Source organism: Miscanthus floridulus, chromosome 16, assembly GCF_019320115.1.
Source record: "Miscanthus floridulus cultivar M001 chromosome 16, ASM1932011v1, whole genome shotgun sequence".
Taxonomy (NCBI): domain Eukaryota; kingdom Viridiplantae; phylum Streptophyta; class Magnoliopsida; order Poales; family Poaceae; genus Miscanthus; species Miscanthus floridulus.
The window spans coordinates 67609474-67623649 of record NC_089595.1 but is presented as its reverse complement, the minus strand read 5'-3'; the positions used below and the strand labels follow the sequence as shown (position 1 = coordinate 67623649).

The 14176-nt window shown below is 45.6% G+C and overlaps 1 protein-coding gene and 1 long non-coding RNA gene across 2 annotated transcripts; both read left to right on the top strand.

Moving 5' to 3' along the window:
* Positions 1 to 3520: 3520 nt before the first annotated feature.
* On the top strand, positions 3521 to 4849 carry LOC136511592 (uncharacterized). The gene is made up of 3 exons (XR_010772768.1): positions 3521 to 3655; positions 3732 to 3797; positions 4545 to 4849. It is a non-coding gene; the product is annotated as an uncharacterized lncRNA (long non-coding RNA).
* Positions 4850 to 5990: 1141 nt separating this feature from the next.
* LOC136512702 (dehydrin DHN1-like) lies at positions 5991 to 6964 on the top strand. The gene is made up of 2 exons (XM_066506679.1): positions 5991 to 6329; positions 6415 to 6964. The coding sequence occupies exons 1-2, from the start codon at positions 6096 to 6098 to the stop codon at positions 6742 to 6744; spliced, it is 564 nt and encodes a 187-aa protein (XP_066362776.1). The 5' UTR covers positions 5991 to 6095; the 3' UTR covers positions 6745 to 6964.
* Positions 6965 to 14176: the final 7212 nt, after the last annotated feature.

The window sequence follows — 14176 nt, the reverse complement described above, 5'->3', positions numbered from 1 at the left end:
TTCGTGCAGCTTCTCGGGTGTATACACCCGCTAACAGGTCCAAAAAGTTCATATCGAACCCACGAGCCCGTTATTTTCATGGACTTTTACACAATCCGTCCGCAGTTTGTCGCGGTCGCACAGGCCGTTCAGTCATCGCCGCCGCTTTTCTGCTGCGCCGCGTCTGGTGGTGGTGTTGAGGAGGGGCGCCCTCGCCAGCCGTTCCCCTGTGCCGTGACGGGTGCTGGGTGGTGGGGCGTTGTCCTCGCCGCTGCTCGCCCTGTGCCACGGTAGGCTGTGGCTGGGGCGCGGTGATCGCCGCCGCTTTCCTGTTCCGGTGGTCGCAGAGGAGTTGCTGTTGCTGCTGCTGATTGATGGATCTATCGCTGTTCTTCGTAAGTTTCTTGTTCATGTACTTTTTTGCCGCTGATTTGAGGAGCTATTGCCGCTGTGCGTGCTACCTTTGCTTGGGCACCGATGTGGGTGCGATGGTGCGGTGGCAGCTCGTCAATGCGGGTGCGGCATTGATGAGTGCGTCCGACGTTGAGGCAAGGGAGCAAGACCTTGGTGAGGAGCTCAACCGGGATGGATTCCAATGGGGTTGAGTTGAGTTGGCTGTTTGTGTTTGAGATTGTAGCTTTCCTAGCTTTCCCTTCTCAGGGACGAATCGAAGCACCGTACTGAGAGTCTGAAGCCCTATAGTTGTCTATTTTTTGTTCGTGCTATATGGAGGGAACCCTCTTTTTGCAGCAGATATTTGTTCTGTGTTTCTGATTCCAATAATCGCATGTCAGTTTAATGTTTGGAGTTCTAAAAGCTGTTGATTCTTTAGGTGTTTGGTAGACCCTTTTAAATCGAAAGCACACACACTCAGGCGCTATGGTCTTTGGCACTTCATAGTTAGCCTATTTCATTGATGTGCGAGATGCACCTTGCATGGTTAGCATTATTTGATGGGTGAGGAAACATTACACATATCATCTCCAAATAGAAGTGAACTGCCTTCTAATATAGCTCAACATGTGCAACTTTAACGCAAACATCCTTGAACTGCATATGATCCCATGCATCTAGCGAGTGGATCATAATTGTGGTGGCAGCATTGTCAAATTCATCACACTGTATGTATAGGTAGGTAAGTTCTTTCCAGTGCCGCTGTTCATCACAAGCTCGAATAAATGCTAAGAATATGTTGCTTGAGAAACATGCCATAACTTTCTTTGCAGAAGAATATCCTCTACTGTTCACATAGAAGAAATTCGCATGACTGATTTTTGTTTCTAGACTAATAATGTTTCAGCTTTGAAACCCCAAATTAATTGAGGTGGAAATGGATGTGCAATGAGACTTGTCTTATGTGCTGAGATTTAGCTCATCACCCAATTAATTAGGTAGAGAACAGTTTCAGAACCTATCATTTTTTAGCCAAAATTGAAGAACCCTAGAACAATGAGTTTGGATCTTTGTTTTCTCAAATAAAGCTTTGCTTGTAACTATTTCTTTTGTTATATAGTATTTCCCTAGGAATTGTTGGTTTGAGTGAACCAAATTTGGTTGGCCACTGCCTCCAAGTTAAGGTCTGCTATTTACTTTTGTAATTCTACGTGCTATTCTACGCTGACTATTTAAGACTGAGACTTGAGTACTATAAATGGGTCGTAACTCTAGTAGAACTATTAATATATGTGCCTTGTCATCATGTTTTGCTCAGCGCTCGTGGCCTTTTTTTATTTTTTTTAGTTTGAGATATTTTGTCACTTCTCTATGCTAGTATATAACTAATTTTTTCCTTCGCACGACCTTATTGTCTTGGGCTTTTTTTAGTCTTCTCTTTTTTGGTAAGTCTTTCTTTAGTTTTCTCTAGGTTGGTTTTTGGATTTGGTCTTGCTCTACAGGTTATATGAGTTGGTTTTTGAGTTCGTCTTTGCTAGTTTTTTAGCAGGTTTACCATGTTTTATGTGTTGGTGTTGGGAGCTTTGTGTCCTTCGTGCATGTGAACTTTTTTAGCTTTATGAGTTGTAGTTGTTGTTTGTATTTTTTTTTGTTATGCCCATTTATGTCTTTGCCTTTTAGTAGATCTATTTTTTTGTTAGGCTTTACTTTTTTGGCTGTGGCAGTCAAGTGTATTTGTCCTTTGCCTTGAGGGTGCTGATAACTTATATGGTTGTGTAGATTTGCATTGTTTTTCTGTTTGAGTTTGAACTTTTTTTTGTTGATTTTAGTTGTGTTTTTTATTTGTGTTTTTGTTTCTTTTTTGTGTACATGTGTTTGCTCGCTTTGGGGTGTATGTGTGAGTGTCTGTGGGTGTGGGTGTTTGTGTGTGGGTGTCTTTTTTTTGTGTGCACATGTGTTTGCTCACTTTGGTGTTTGTGTGTTTGTGAGTGTGTCTATGGGTGTGGGTGTTTGTGTGTGTGGGTGTGGTTGTATTTGAGTTTTTTTAGTGTGTGAGTGTTCTGTGTGTGGGTGCTAGCTTTGGTGTGTATGTGTGTGAGTGTGTCTCTGTATGTTTGTGTTTCTGTGTGGGGGTGCATGTGTCTTCTGGCGCTGCTGGTGTGTGTGTGTGTGTGTGCGTTTGTGTGTTTTTGTGTGGTGTGCGCGCGTCTGTGTGTTTGTTTGGCGCTCTCTCTGCGTCTCTGTGTGTGTGTCCGTGTTTTGTGGGTATGTGGGTGTGTGTGGGTTGTTGTTGCTACTGATTTAGCTGCCGGTGCTGCTTTTTGTCTTTCCCCTATTGAGGGCTCCAAAGCCTGTTGAATGAGTTGTTACTGCTGTTGTTGTAGTTTTTGCTGCTCGCTGATGTTGCTGATTATGCTGCTGGTGCTGATATTTGTTTTTGCCTTTTGAAAGCCCCAAAGCCTACTGATTGAGCTGCTATTGTTGTTTTTGCAGTTGTTGCTGCTTTCTGCTGCTGCCGATTAAGCTGCTGGTGCTGCTTTTTGTCTTTTGCCTTTTGAGGGCCTCAAAGCAAATTGATGCTGTCTAGTTTTTTCCTGAGATGTCCACTGATGTTTCTTATTTATATGTGAGATGTTTAGAGTTGATTTAAACCTCTTATATATTTTTATATTTGACTTGTTCAGTTATAGATGTGGTGATTATTGATGTGTGAGGGAGCAAAAGAAGGTGTAGTTGAGCTGAGTTTTTTTAGTTGTTATTTTCCGAGTTGTTTGCTAGCTTTGATGTGTTTGCTATATCTTTTTCCAAGTAAACTATTTGCTAGTCCTGAAGTTGTTGTCTTGAGCTGTGGTGTTGTTCTTTATAATCTTTTTTTCTGGTTGCCTGGAGCTGGGCCGTACCGACCCATACGTCTTGTACATCGTTAAGCCAGCGTCGCTGCGCGTAGCAACTCGGGCTGATAGCCTCGCGTACGCACGTAGGTACTGTACCTGTATACTCCTAAGTGGGTGCAGTTTAGATAAACGGATGTTGTGGCCGCAGTAGTAAGTACTCATAATAATAATAATTTAAAACTATAGTGTGTGTTTAAAGGATCTATCCGATCAGCTTGTTCATGAGAATACAGGAGGGAGGGAGCGAGTGTCGTCTCTGCTCTCCACCGGTCACCGGTCTTCCAGTTTGTGCTCCCTTTGTCTCTAGTGGTCTATAGTAACAACCTTTGCCCTGCACACTGCAACGTGCTGCTCTCCTTGGCCGCTCGATGACTTTGGAGAGTTTGCAGGTTATTACTATCCTTGTTTTTGCTAAAATTCGACCTGATACCTACCTGATGCCGTTTTATTTATGTTGTGCTATAGGGCTCTCTGGTGTTCTCTTTGTGCTCCCGGATTCGTAAGTTGGTCCTGAGTACAAGGACTATGGAGGTAGCTTTCTTGCCTCACAGATATAGTTTTGTTTTGTGGTATCACTGTATGATTCCTCGTATCAAACTTAGGAGGCATATGTTGGTATATGCCAGTGCTTGATTACTTGTAGAAGATTTGGTCTAGCAAATTGGATGTGTTGTAAACATATCTCATTATGGAAGCATGATGAAACCTGTGCATTAATTTCAATCTTCCAATGCCTATGGATTGATATCTGGTCTTTCTTTTAGCCTTACCTGAATGAGACCGGAAATTAGGTTCATTATTGAATTTGTTAGAGATATGGTTCCATTTTAATGCTATCTCGTCAGACCAAATCTTATGCTGTTGATATTCTAGTCCATCTTAGCAAAGCTGTGAAGCCTTGTGGGCAATGCCCAACTTTGAATGCTAATGGACAACAAGTGTCTCTCTAACGGTTCTACGCTTCAATGAAATGGGGCTCACATCAATAGGGATGAGACACTGCAAGCTGATTTCATGCCCAATCCAGAGGCTTTTATATGTTTTCTCTTCAGTATTTGAACCAGTGTCCAATCCCAACCACACTGGCCTTACTGTGTTTTGTCCTTCTGCCTGTCACTGAAATTGGTGGGCTTTCTTACATGTGTTTTGCTAGATTTGATGTTTGCATGCGGGTGTGCGTTTTATTGTTGCGCTACTGTTGCATCTTGGATGTTGGAGCAGTAGTAAACTGCAGTTGCTGTTTTGCATGCATAGATAACTTATTGGGAGTGGTTGCAGCTGCAGGATGTTATGTTCAGATTAGAATGGGGAAGAGGTAGCCAGGAACCATGACCAAAGGAGTCAGAGCTTGTGATGGTAAGAGGCACAGTGACGATGAGGCTTGGGGATGGCAGGCACAGCATAGTAAGAAAAGAGAAGAACTGCAGCTTGCAACATCCAAAAGTTTAGTTAGTCCTCGCAAAAGCAAAAGCAAAAAAAAAAAAAAGAAGAAGATGAATGTGTCTGCATGTGTAGTGCAGGCGTGCATCAACTTTGCTATGCTCTTTAGTCTTTACGCTTAGTTGATAACTTTTAGTTGTATTTGTTAACGGGTTTTGGATATTGTTGGATATTGTCTTGTGTTATAAAAATCTGACAGATTTTTTCTTTTTGAATCTGTCAGTTTTCCATTGTGATGTGTCATCATCTCATTTGTCAAGAACTTGACAGATTTTTTGTTCTGAAATCTGTGACAGTTGTGTAGATAGACCCTTATTTATTAGTTCGTATGCAAAGTTTTTACAATGGTCCTATTCGTTTGTCTTATGAGCCGTAATATTTCAGCGAACGAACAGTATTTTCTCTCTCACAACAAATGAGTGAACAGTACTTTTAACCATTGCTTTTCAGTAAAGCGAATAGGCCCAAAGTTCAGATTTTTAGTTATTTTTAAACAAGGTCAAAATTCAGGGTGTTACACCAAGAGTACAGTAGGAATTAGTACATATATGTAGCTCTGAAACGGCTCAACCATTCCTGGCTCTGTCGTGTTCAGTAATCTCGCCTAATCGAGTAATCGGTAGCAAATAGCAACCGCATGCTGTATTCATACTAGTATTATGATTTACTCTCTGAAAATGTTTCAGATATATGATGAATACGCTGCAAGTGTTGAGGAGTTCATAAGAACTGAACATTACTACTGCATGTTAAAGATGGCAAACTTATGAGCATTACTGTGGCGATCCAGGGTTGCATGAGTAAGCATTGAGTTTATTTGTTCTTAAGTTATTACCTTTCTGATGATGTGCCATGAGATGTTGGCAGGACCAACACAGGCAGGCAACACCTAGCCGTCAATGGCCGGAGCAAGGAACCGCAACACAGTCCCAATGCCCATGGCCCCATGTGGAAATCCGTCACAGATGGCAGCGCGGGCGTGGTTACGTACCCATCTTGACCGGCCGCCTGCAATTAATGAATGATGGTTGCAAACGAGAGAGCCGAATGGCGTTTGCGCGCGTACCCATCTTTTATCTTTCTGGAAGAACCGAGACGTGGCGCACCGACGCAGCAGAGCGCCCTGCACACGTCCCGCCCGCGCCCGTCGCTACGTGTAATGTTCCCACGGGGCTCGGGGCTTCCAATCCATTCATGCATGCCCACGTACCCCCCCCTGCCGTGGCGCCCAGATCCTAATCCCTTCGCCGTCCTGCCGCCTATAAATGGCGGCGTCGACCTTCACTTGCTTCGACACCGGTGAGCCACAGCGAGAACACGACGAGCACACAAGCACACACAGGCACAGCTCTAGCTTAGCCTAGGGAGAAACCACCAAACCGTGCAGCCATGGAGTACGGTCAGCAGGGACAGCACGGCCACGGCACCACGGGCCGTGTGGACCAGTACGGCAACCCAGTCGGCGGCGTCGAGCACGGCACCACCGGAACCGGCGGCATGGGGTACGGTACAGGAACCGGAACCGGCGGCGCTGGCATGGGTGGTGGGCAGTTCCAGCCAGCGAGGGAGGAGCACAAGACTGGCGGCATCCTGCATCGCTCCGGCAGCTCCAGCTCCAGCTCGGTAATTACTTGGATATTTTTTTTCTTTTTCTATTCTATATACGCTGTTTCATGGTGCTAAATCTTAGAATATGGTTTTGTGAAAGTCTGAGGACGACGGCATGGGCGGAAGGAGGAAGAAGGGAATCAAGGACAAGATCAAGGAGAAGCTGCCCGGAGGCCACAAGGACAACCAGCACGCCACGGCGACCGGCGGCGCCTACGGGCAGCAGCAGGGACACACCGGCGGAACCTACGGTGACAAGATCAAGGAGAAGCTGCCCGGAGGCCACAAGGACAACCAGCATGCCACGGCGACCGGCGGCGCCTACGGGCAGCAGCAGGGACACACCGGCGGAACCTACGGTACCGAGGGCACCGGCGAGAAGAAAGGCATCATGGACAAGATCAAGGAGAAGCTGCCCGGACAGCACTAATCGTCCGGCGTGTGAAAGCCGTACTTAATTACGGTCACTGTGTTCCGTAGATAATAAGATGAACCCGGCCATGAATAAGTGTCCCTACCCTTAATCACGACCGCCCGTGTGACAGGGACAGTTTCCGCTTTTTGTATGTGTGTAACTTGGTCCGTGTACTGTTTATGTTGTGCATGCTACATCGTTTTTCTTCATAAAAGAGCTTTGTCATGGTACTCGACTGGAACCCGTGGTTCCTCCCGTGGAATAATTATTTGGCCGTAAAAAATACCTGAGGATAATTAAAAGTAATTAAGGGTAATATGGCATGCTTGACCCGGTGAGAGCCTTGCCGCCGTCTCAACTCGGCATCGGCGTCTCGGTGAACATCACGTAGAACTGCGCCAAGTCGCTGCTGCGTCTGGGGACGTCGCTGCGGATCGAGCGCCCACTACCTGGGCGACGAGGTGCCCATCAACATGGACAGCGGCGTGGACGCGGCGACGCTCAAGGTCGTCAACTCCTTCGACTGGCCGCACAGGCCCAAGACGTTCTGACGGCGGATCATCCCGGGTGGCTTGATCCGGGCGGTGAGCGAGAGCTGGTACCCGTCCTCCAACGAGGACTACGGCTCCTCCTGGAGGACGACATCGAGGTGTCCTCATGGGGGCCGCGCCACCGGGGGTCGAGTGCCGGTGAGCCCCCGCGCCCGCCACAGGTTGGCCACCGCGATAGATGGAGCTGCGGATTCAAGGAGATAAAGACACACAGCTCGTACAGGAGATAAGGGGCAGAAACTAGAAAGTACTGTTCTACCCTTTAAATTTGTTTTAGGAATAATTCTTGACATATATATTTGGTTCTGGGCCAACATATTTAAGGTTCCGGCTCACAACTTGAGTTCCTCTATATTAGTTCTTCTTATTTTATAGCCATCTAATTTGTCCAAATAAAGGGCTCTAGTTTTTTTTAAGCACCGTTAAATTTCACAAAGTATATATATACAGTACATGCGAGTGGCTTTATTTGTGTATATATAGTTAATCTCGGGGTTACTGCAAATGCAAAATAGCAATAATATCTCTCTTCTAAAAAAATTCTAAAAAGAAGAACACAATTTTGGATTCTGAGTCTCCTAAATATGTCTAAATTTATAGAACAGTATAAAAAATTATGAGATTTATTATGAAAATATAATCTAATCACATTTATTTTGATATAATAAATGCAATTTATGAATGCTATACTCCTTCATTTCAAATCGTAAAACATTTTGAATTTTCTTCATTCCAAATCATAAAATATTTTGATTTTTTCTTTTCTACGACGATAAAACCAAATTTTATTACCAAGCCAACGAAATTACTTAGTCACAGTTTAAGAACCATAGTACCAGAAGAACCACATAAAACGATCCATGCGCATGATCACACAGGGAACATGAGCACGGATAACCACTACCGCTACTACCAAGAATGGCGCAAAGAGTAGACTAAATGCGAGCTTTGGCACTCGGGCAGCAAAAGGATCAGCTGACGATCATCAGTGGAGTAGGATTGCACATCTTGCTTGTGAAATGAAAGGGCCACCATCTTCACAGCTTTTGCGCCTTGCATCACTTGCTGCTTGAGGTCGTCCTTCAGCATACCTACCCAGTATGTAAGAAAAGAGTACATCATAAAAATAATCTCAGTAGGAGTTTTGATTCTTTTGTTATCAAAGCACACAGCATTTCTAACTCGCCATATAGCCCAGCACACGGCAGATAAACCCACAGCATGCATTTGTGAACCCTGAGGGAGAATATTATGAACCCAAATCCAATATTGATCAATATCCCTAGGTCTACAGTCTTCCTAAAGAATAAGCCAGCAGGCTGCAAATATATTTTGCCGTTAAGCATAAAAAAACAGATGATTTCCAGTTTCCTTCTCATCACAAAAAGCAAAGTATTGTCACCATTCCACTTCCTTTTGATCAGGTTATCCTTAGTAACTTAGTATAGCATTTTGCGAAACTAACCACATGAAAGTTTTGATCTTCAAGGGCATTTTGGCTTTCCATATTTTCTTAAAGTTAAGCCCATAGTCATTTTTACAAAGATGCTTATAAGTCAACTTAACCGAGAAAACACCAGATTTTTCCCAATACTATTTAGTTCTATCTTTTTCCTCATTTGTACCACAACAAATCAAAATATCATGTAATCACCTCAACTGATTTTGCAAATCTTCATGCAACCATCTTCTAAAAGTCAGATGCCACCTTTTCTGCTTCATAAATTCCACAGATGCATCTTGCTCCTTATTGATAGCGTATATGTCGGGTTTATGATCCCTGGGTATCTCAAGGAATCGATTAGTTAGCAGGCCGAGCAACCCATGATACACCAACTAGCGAAAGTCCAAACGATCGAGGCCCAGTTAAGCCAAGCGGACCAGGCTAGGTGACAAGGACGGAGTCAGCCACGACCCCTCCTCTCTGCCTTAGCCAAGCGCCGCACAAGGGTCCACGACCTCTCCACCGTCCTGACCCCTAGGAGGAGCGAAGGGAGGACGAGCGAAGCCAAGCGCACCTACTCTGACGAGAGTAGACTCGCCGCACTGACCCCGAAAGGACCGAGGGGACACCGGTCACCTCGGTCCGGTCAGACTCCATCCCTGAGCCACACAGCATAAATAAGACAACGCCGCATGGCGGTGACGGCCAGTATGCGACCCGCCATCTAAGTACGGTCCAACAAGACATATGTACGATTCTACCCACTATGGGATGGGATCCACGATGGAGCCCTTGATTTCGAAGCCATCTTGGCTGGCGGAAGCCACGACCCTAGAGTCCGAGATCGTGGCCACCAACTCCACAAGCTAACCAGGCAACTGACGATCCGAGGGAGGCTACCAACTCTCGTATGAAGCCCCTAGAAGAACAGGAGGCAATGATGAAGGCCATAATGGAGACCACGTTGCATAGGACGGCTGGCGAACCACCACCGTGCCTACAGTGTCGCCACAGCCAACACAGTAGCACCACGTCACACCTTACCGCGACGTGGGCATAAGACCATGACGACAACCACATCCAGACGTGCACCACAAGACAACGTAGCTTGCAAGCCAAGTTAGTTAGGCCCCTCCCTTAGGCTCATGACCCTTCGGTCAGGAGAACCTTATTCTTTATACATGCCCTGGCCCCAAACTCTATATAAGGGCAGCCAGGGCATCCTTCCCACCATCTTCAACACATTCACACCATAGTAGGGCTCCTAAAGCTTCCCTTTAGGCAGTCCATCTCCTAGCTCTAGCTCTCCTACCTCTTCCACTATTCTTACACCCCCATTGTAAGAACTTCAGAGCATTCAAGCGAGGAACACGCACTCGATCATCTCTAAGACTAGACATAGGGCTCTGGCCTGAACCAGTATAAATCACCGTGTCTTTTGGATGCTACCATGGTCTTCCTAGAGCAGCGCAAGGAGTGCATGGAGTACGTCATCCGACTCCACTTTTGTGCCACCAATAACGTCATAGAATATGAAGCCCTCATCCACAGCCTCATGATCGCCTCCGAGTTTGGCGCTCGCCGCCTCTTCATCAGAGGAGACTCAAAGCTGGTCAATAGACAGGTCATGAAAGAAGCCTCATGTCATGACGGCAAGATGGCATCTTACTGCGATGAGGTTTGGAAGCTCGAAGAAAGATTCTACGGGCTAGAACTCCACCACATCCTTAGATGGGACAACCTAGCCACCGACTCCTTTGCCAAGATCGCATCAAGTCAGGGACCTGCCACCCGGGAGTGTTCATTAATGACGCTCACGAACCATTGGTGCAAGCTCTTTAGCCGCATGACCAAACGACAAGCGTGGCTAGCAAAGCAGAGCCCGCCCTGCTGGTCGAACACCATCGTGACCTAGAGGCCGTAGGCCTTCCAAACTTGATGGCAATCGATCGAACCACGGCGGCTTCTAGATCAGACTGGACCACACCCTTCATAGAATACTTAGCATGAGGGAATTTACCTAATGACCCAATAGAAGCACGGAGCCTAGCAAGGCGCTACAAATCTTACATGGTCATAGGAAACATCCTCTAAGCGCAACACCTTAGGAATTCTCCAGAGATGCATCCCACAAGAGGATTGGCAGTGACTCCTATGAGAGGCCCATGCAGCGATCTGTGACCACCACACGGCTCCCAGAACGCTGGTTGGAAAGGTCTTTCGACAAGGCTTTTACTGGCTCACGGCGGTCGTGGATGCTCAACAAATTGTACGAAGCTACGAGGGATTCTAGTTCTATGCGCGGTAGACACACTTGCTAGCGTAAGAGTTGCAAACCATCCCACTGACGTGGCCCTTCATGACCTGGGGGCTTGGCCTGCTCAGACCCTTCAGAAAGGCACCTGGGAGCTACTCCCACCTTCTGGTGACAGTCGACAAGTCCACCAAATGGATCAAAGCTAAACCTATAACAAGGGTAAGATCCGAAGATGCGATGGAATTCTTCCTCGACATCGTATATAGATTTGGGGTCCCGAACTCCATGATCACTGACAACATCACACTCTTCACCGGGAAGAAGTTTCTTCAATTCTGCAATGACTGGCATTTGAGTCGACTGGGCCTCCGTCGCTCACGCATGAACCAATGTCCAAGTAGAGCGTGCAAACACCATGATACTTCAAGCCCTCAAACCCCACATCTTTGACAGCCTCAACAAATTTAAGGGACGGTGAGCGGGAGAGGTACCAGCCATACTCTAGGGCCTAAGGACGACTCCAAACCAGTCCACCGTTTTCACCCCATTCTTCCTGGTATACGGCGCCGAAGCCATCCTGCCAACTGACCTCGACTACGGAGCGCCATGAGTCCTAGCGTACGATGAAGCCAAAGCAAAGAAGGATTAGCAAGACACACTCGACCAGCTGGATGAGGCCCGCAAGACAGCACTCCTCCGCTCTGTGAAATACCAGCAAGCGCTACGAAGGTACCACAACAAGAACGTCCGAGAATGAGCTTTTCAGGTTAGCGATCTTGTCCTATGGCGGATCCAAACCACCAAGGACGTGCACAAGCTGACACCGCCCTAGGAAGGGCCCTTCATCGTTGCCAAAATCATCTGCCCGGAATCCTACCGACTCATGAACAACGCTGGTGAGATCTACACCAACTCATGGAACATCGAACAACTACACAAATTCTATCCTTAATCTCACTTCCCAAACGTACATAAACTCCCTGTCATCGCAAATCTGCAAACTAACCTTTTTATGGAAAGATCATAGACAAGAAGGGTCCCAGCGGAATGAGATGAAGGACAAGGAATGAAGAAGCAACAGGCGGAGCGCGTGTAAGACCTACACCCCACTTGCCTGTCTCTTTAATTCCCTACTATATGCAATTTGTCCTTGCTTTGTCTGCAAGCGGTCTCCATTAAGTCGCGTCATGACCCACGGTGCCACGAGCCCTTGGGAAGGTATCTAGGAATCAATCTCTTTGGCTGGTCCTTAGAAGTTCTCGAGGCCACAAAAGGGATAGGGGTAGGGAGGAGATGGGCCCTCATGGCTCTAATCAGTGGTGCGGAGCCACACGACCATTTCTCTCTATGTTCGAGTCGTCCGCCTCGAAAGTCGCCCAGGTTGACCCCTCAGGGAGAGGCATCTTGCCCTCTGACCGCTGCGGAGGCGGTCAGGGACCGACGACTTTGACTGTCGACGATTCATGGGACGTCTCTCGACGAGGCATAGCCAAACTCCACGTCGATTGGGTAGGATATCGGGTCCCGCTTGAATTACCCATTGACCCTGATGAGGCGCACCACTTCGATCGCATGGTTACAATGGACATGCCTCTCCCCATGTGGGTATTAGTATTTATTAATGTGTCACTTGTTTTAAGTAGTTACCCTATGTTGTTGACATTCCTTAGCATCTTTTACTAAGTTGTCACCCCTAGTGATGTTGCCAGAAATGCTTGTTGATACTACCTAGTGCCACTTCTAGAATGACATTAAGAAGTACTTTAATATTTCATGTGACTAGAATAATACATACAGACATATATATATATATATATATATATATATATGAAAGGAATCTGCAAGCACACAGATAATATACCATTGTAGCACTTTACCCGAAAGTATTCCAGGTATCGTTATTTATATTTTTACCACAGGGAAGGTCTGGCGAGGACATGTATTGATAACTTACGCTATTGATGGAGAAGTAAACCATAACCAATATTCTACTCACAACTAGGGTAAGTTAAGAGGTAAATGTATATATAAATAGTGCATAATAACTAATCATTGATTACTTAGAGCACTCCTTTCTATGGCGTTAGCATAGTTAAGTAGAATATTAGAGGAATAATTCCAAAGTCATTCTTAATTACAAGTCAAAGCATATATTGATTAGTGCAATTACACCTAGTAGTCATGGCTAAGATCAACTTCATATCTACACATAAAGGGATATTACTAAGGAAGATTAAAAACAGAGCGTGTCTTCCTTCGTAACTAGATCCTACTTGTATACCTATATTTGGGGAGTGGACTACAAGGACTCAATGGGAATGTTACACCCGTGATCTACCACATTACCCGAAATATAGGGTGTATCCAAAGGTAAACAACGTATAAGTACCACACTTACACAATATCGACCACTCACCCATGATACCTTAGAGTAAGCGCTATACAAACTTATGCATAAATATAAGGATAATCTAGCTATACTAAATATATAATCAAAGTAGACCATGAACATGATAACTATGAACATAAATGATATGAATAATGTTGTCATAACAATTGTAGTAAACATATAAAAGTAATGAGAGATACAAAAGAGATGGGGTACAAAGATTATACAAAACCACACTCTTGACATGATCAGGAATCCAAGCGAGATTTGCTTGCCTCCCTCTAGACCTAGCCTAACAATCTATGCCCAAGAATATGATAGAGCTCTGAAGATGATTAGGGTTTCTGTCTTTTCTTGAATGCAATTCCTGAGGGAGGGGGGTAGGGGCTGGTATATATAGGCCGGAGCATCAATGCTGAGCCCTCAGATCAAACCAACTTGAATAAATGGCGTAGATGCAATCTAGGTGGCAGTAGAGAACCGACATAGCAACCGAGGGCTAACATGTGGGCCCTAGGGGTCTGCCGGCCTATAGGTAGGGCCGGCCAGCCCCACCTGGTGGCGTTTCGCCTTTTGCTTTGCGTGTAGTCCTCTTGAGTCTTCTAGAACCTTCTAGGGTTGTTTTCGTTGTGGATAAGCATGATTAAGTTTGACATCTAGGTCCACCTTGACGGTTTTCTAGATAACCCCTGCAGAAAATATAGATTCTCCAAAACTCGTGGAATTTGTTAGCTTAAACCCCTAGACCTTTGTTGGTGATTATATTTATGCCCTTATGCATGTTATATTGATAGTTTATAATGGTT

Coding starts and splice junctions, on each gene's coding strand:
- LOC136512702 (XM_066506679.1), top strand. CDS start 6,096: ATGGAGTACGGTCAGCAGGGACAGCACGGCCACGGCACCACGGGCCGT. Junction 6,330..6,414: donor GCAGCTCCAGCTCCAGCTCG/GTAATTACTTGG, acceptor GTTTTGTGAAAG/TCTGAGGACGACGGCATGGG.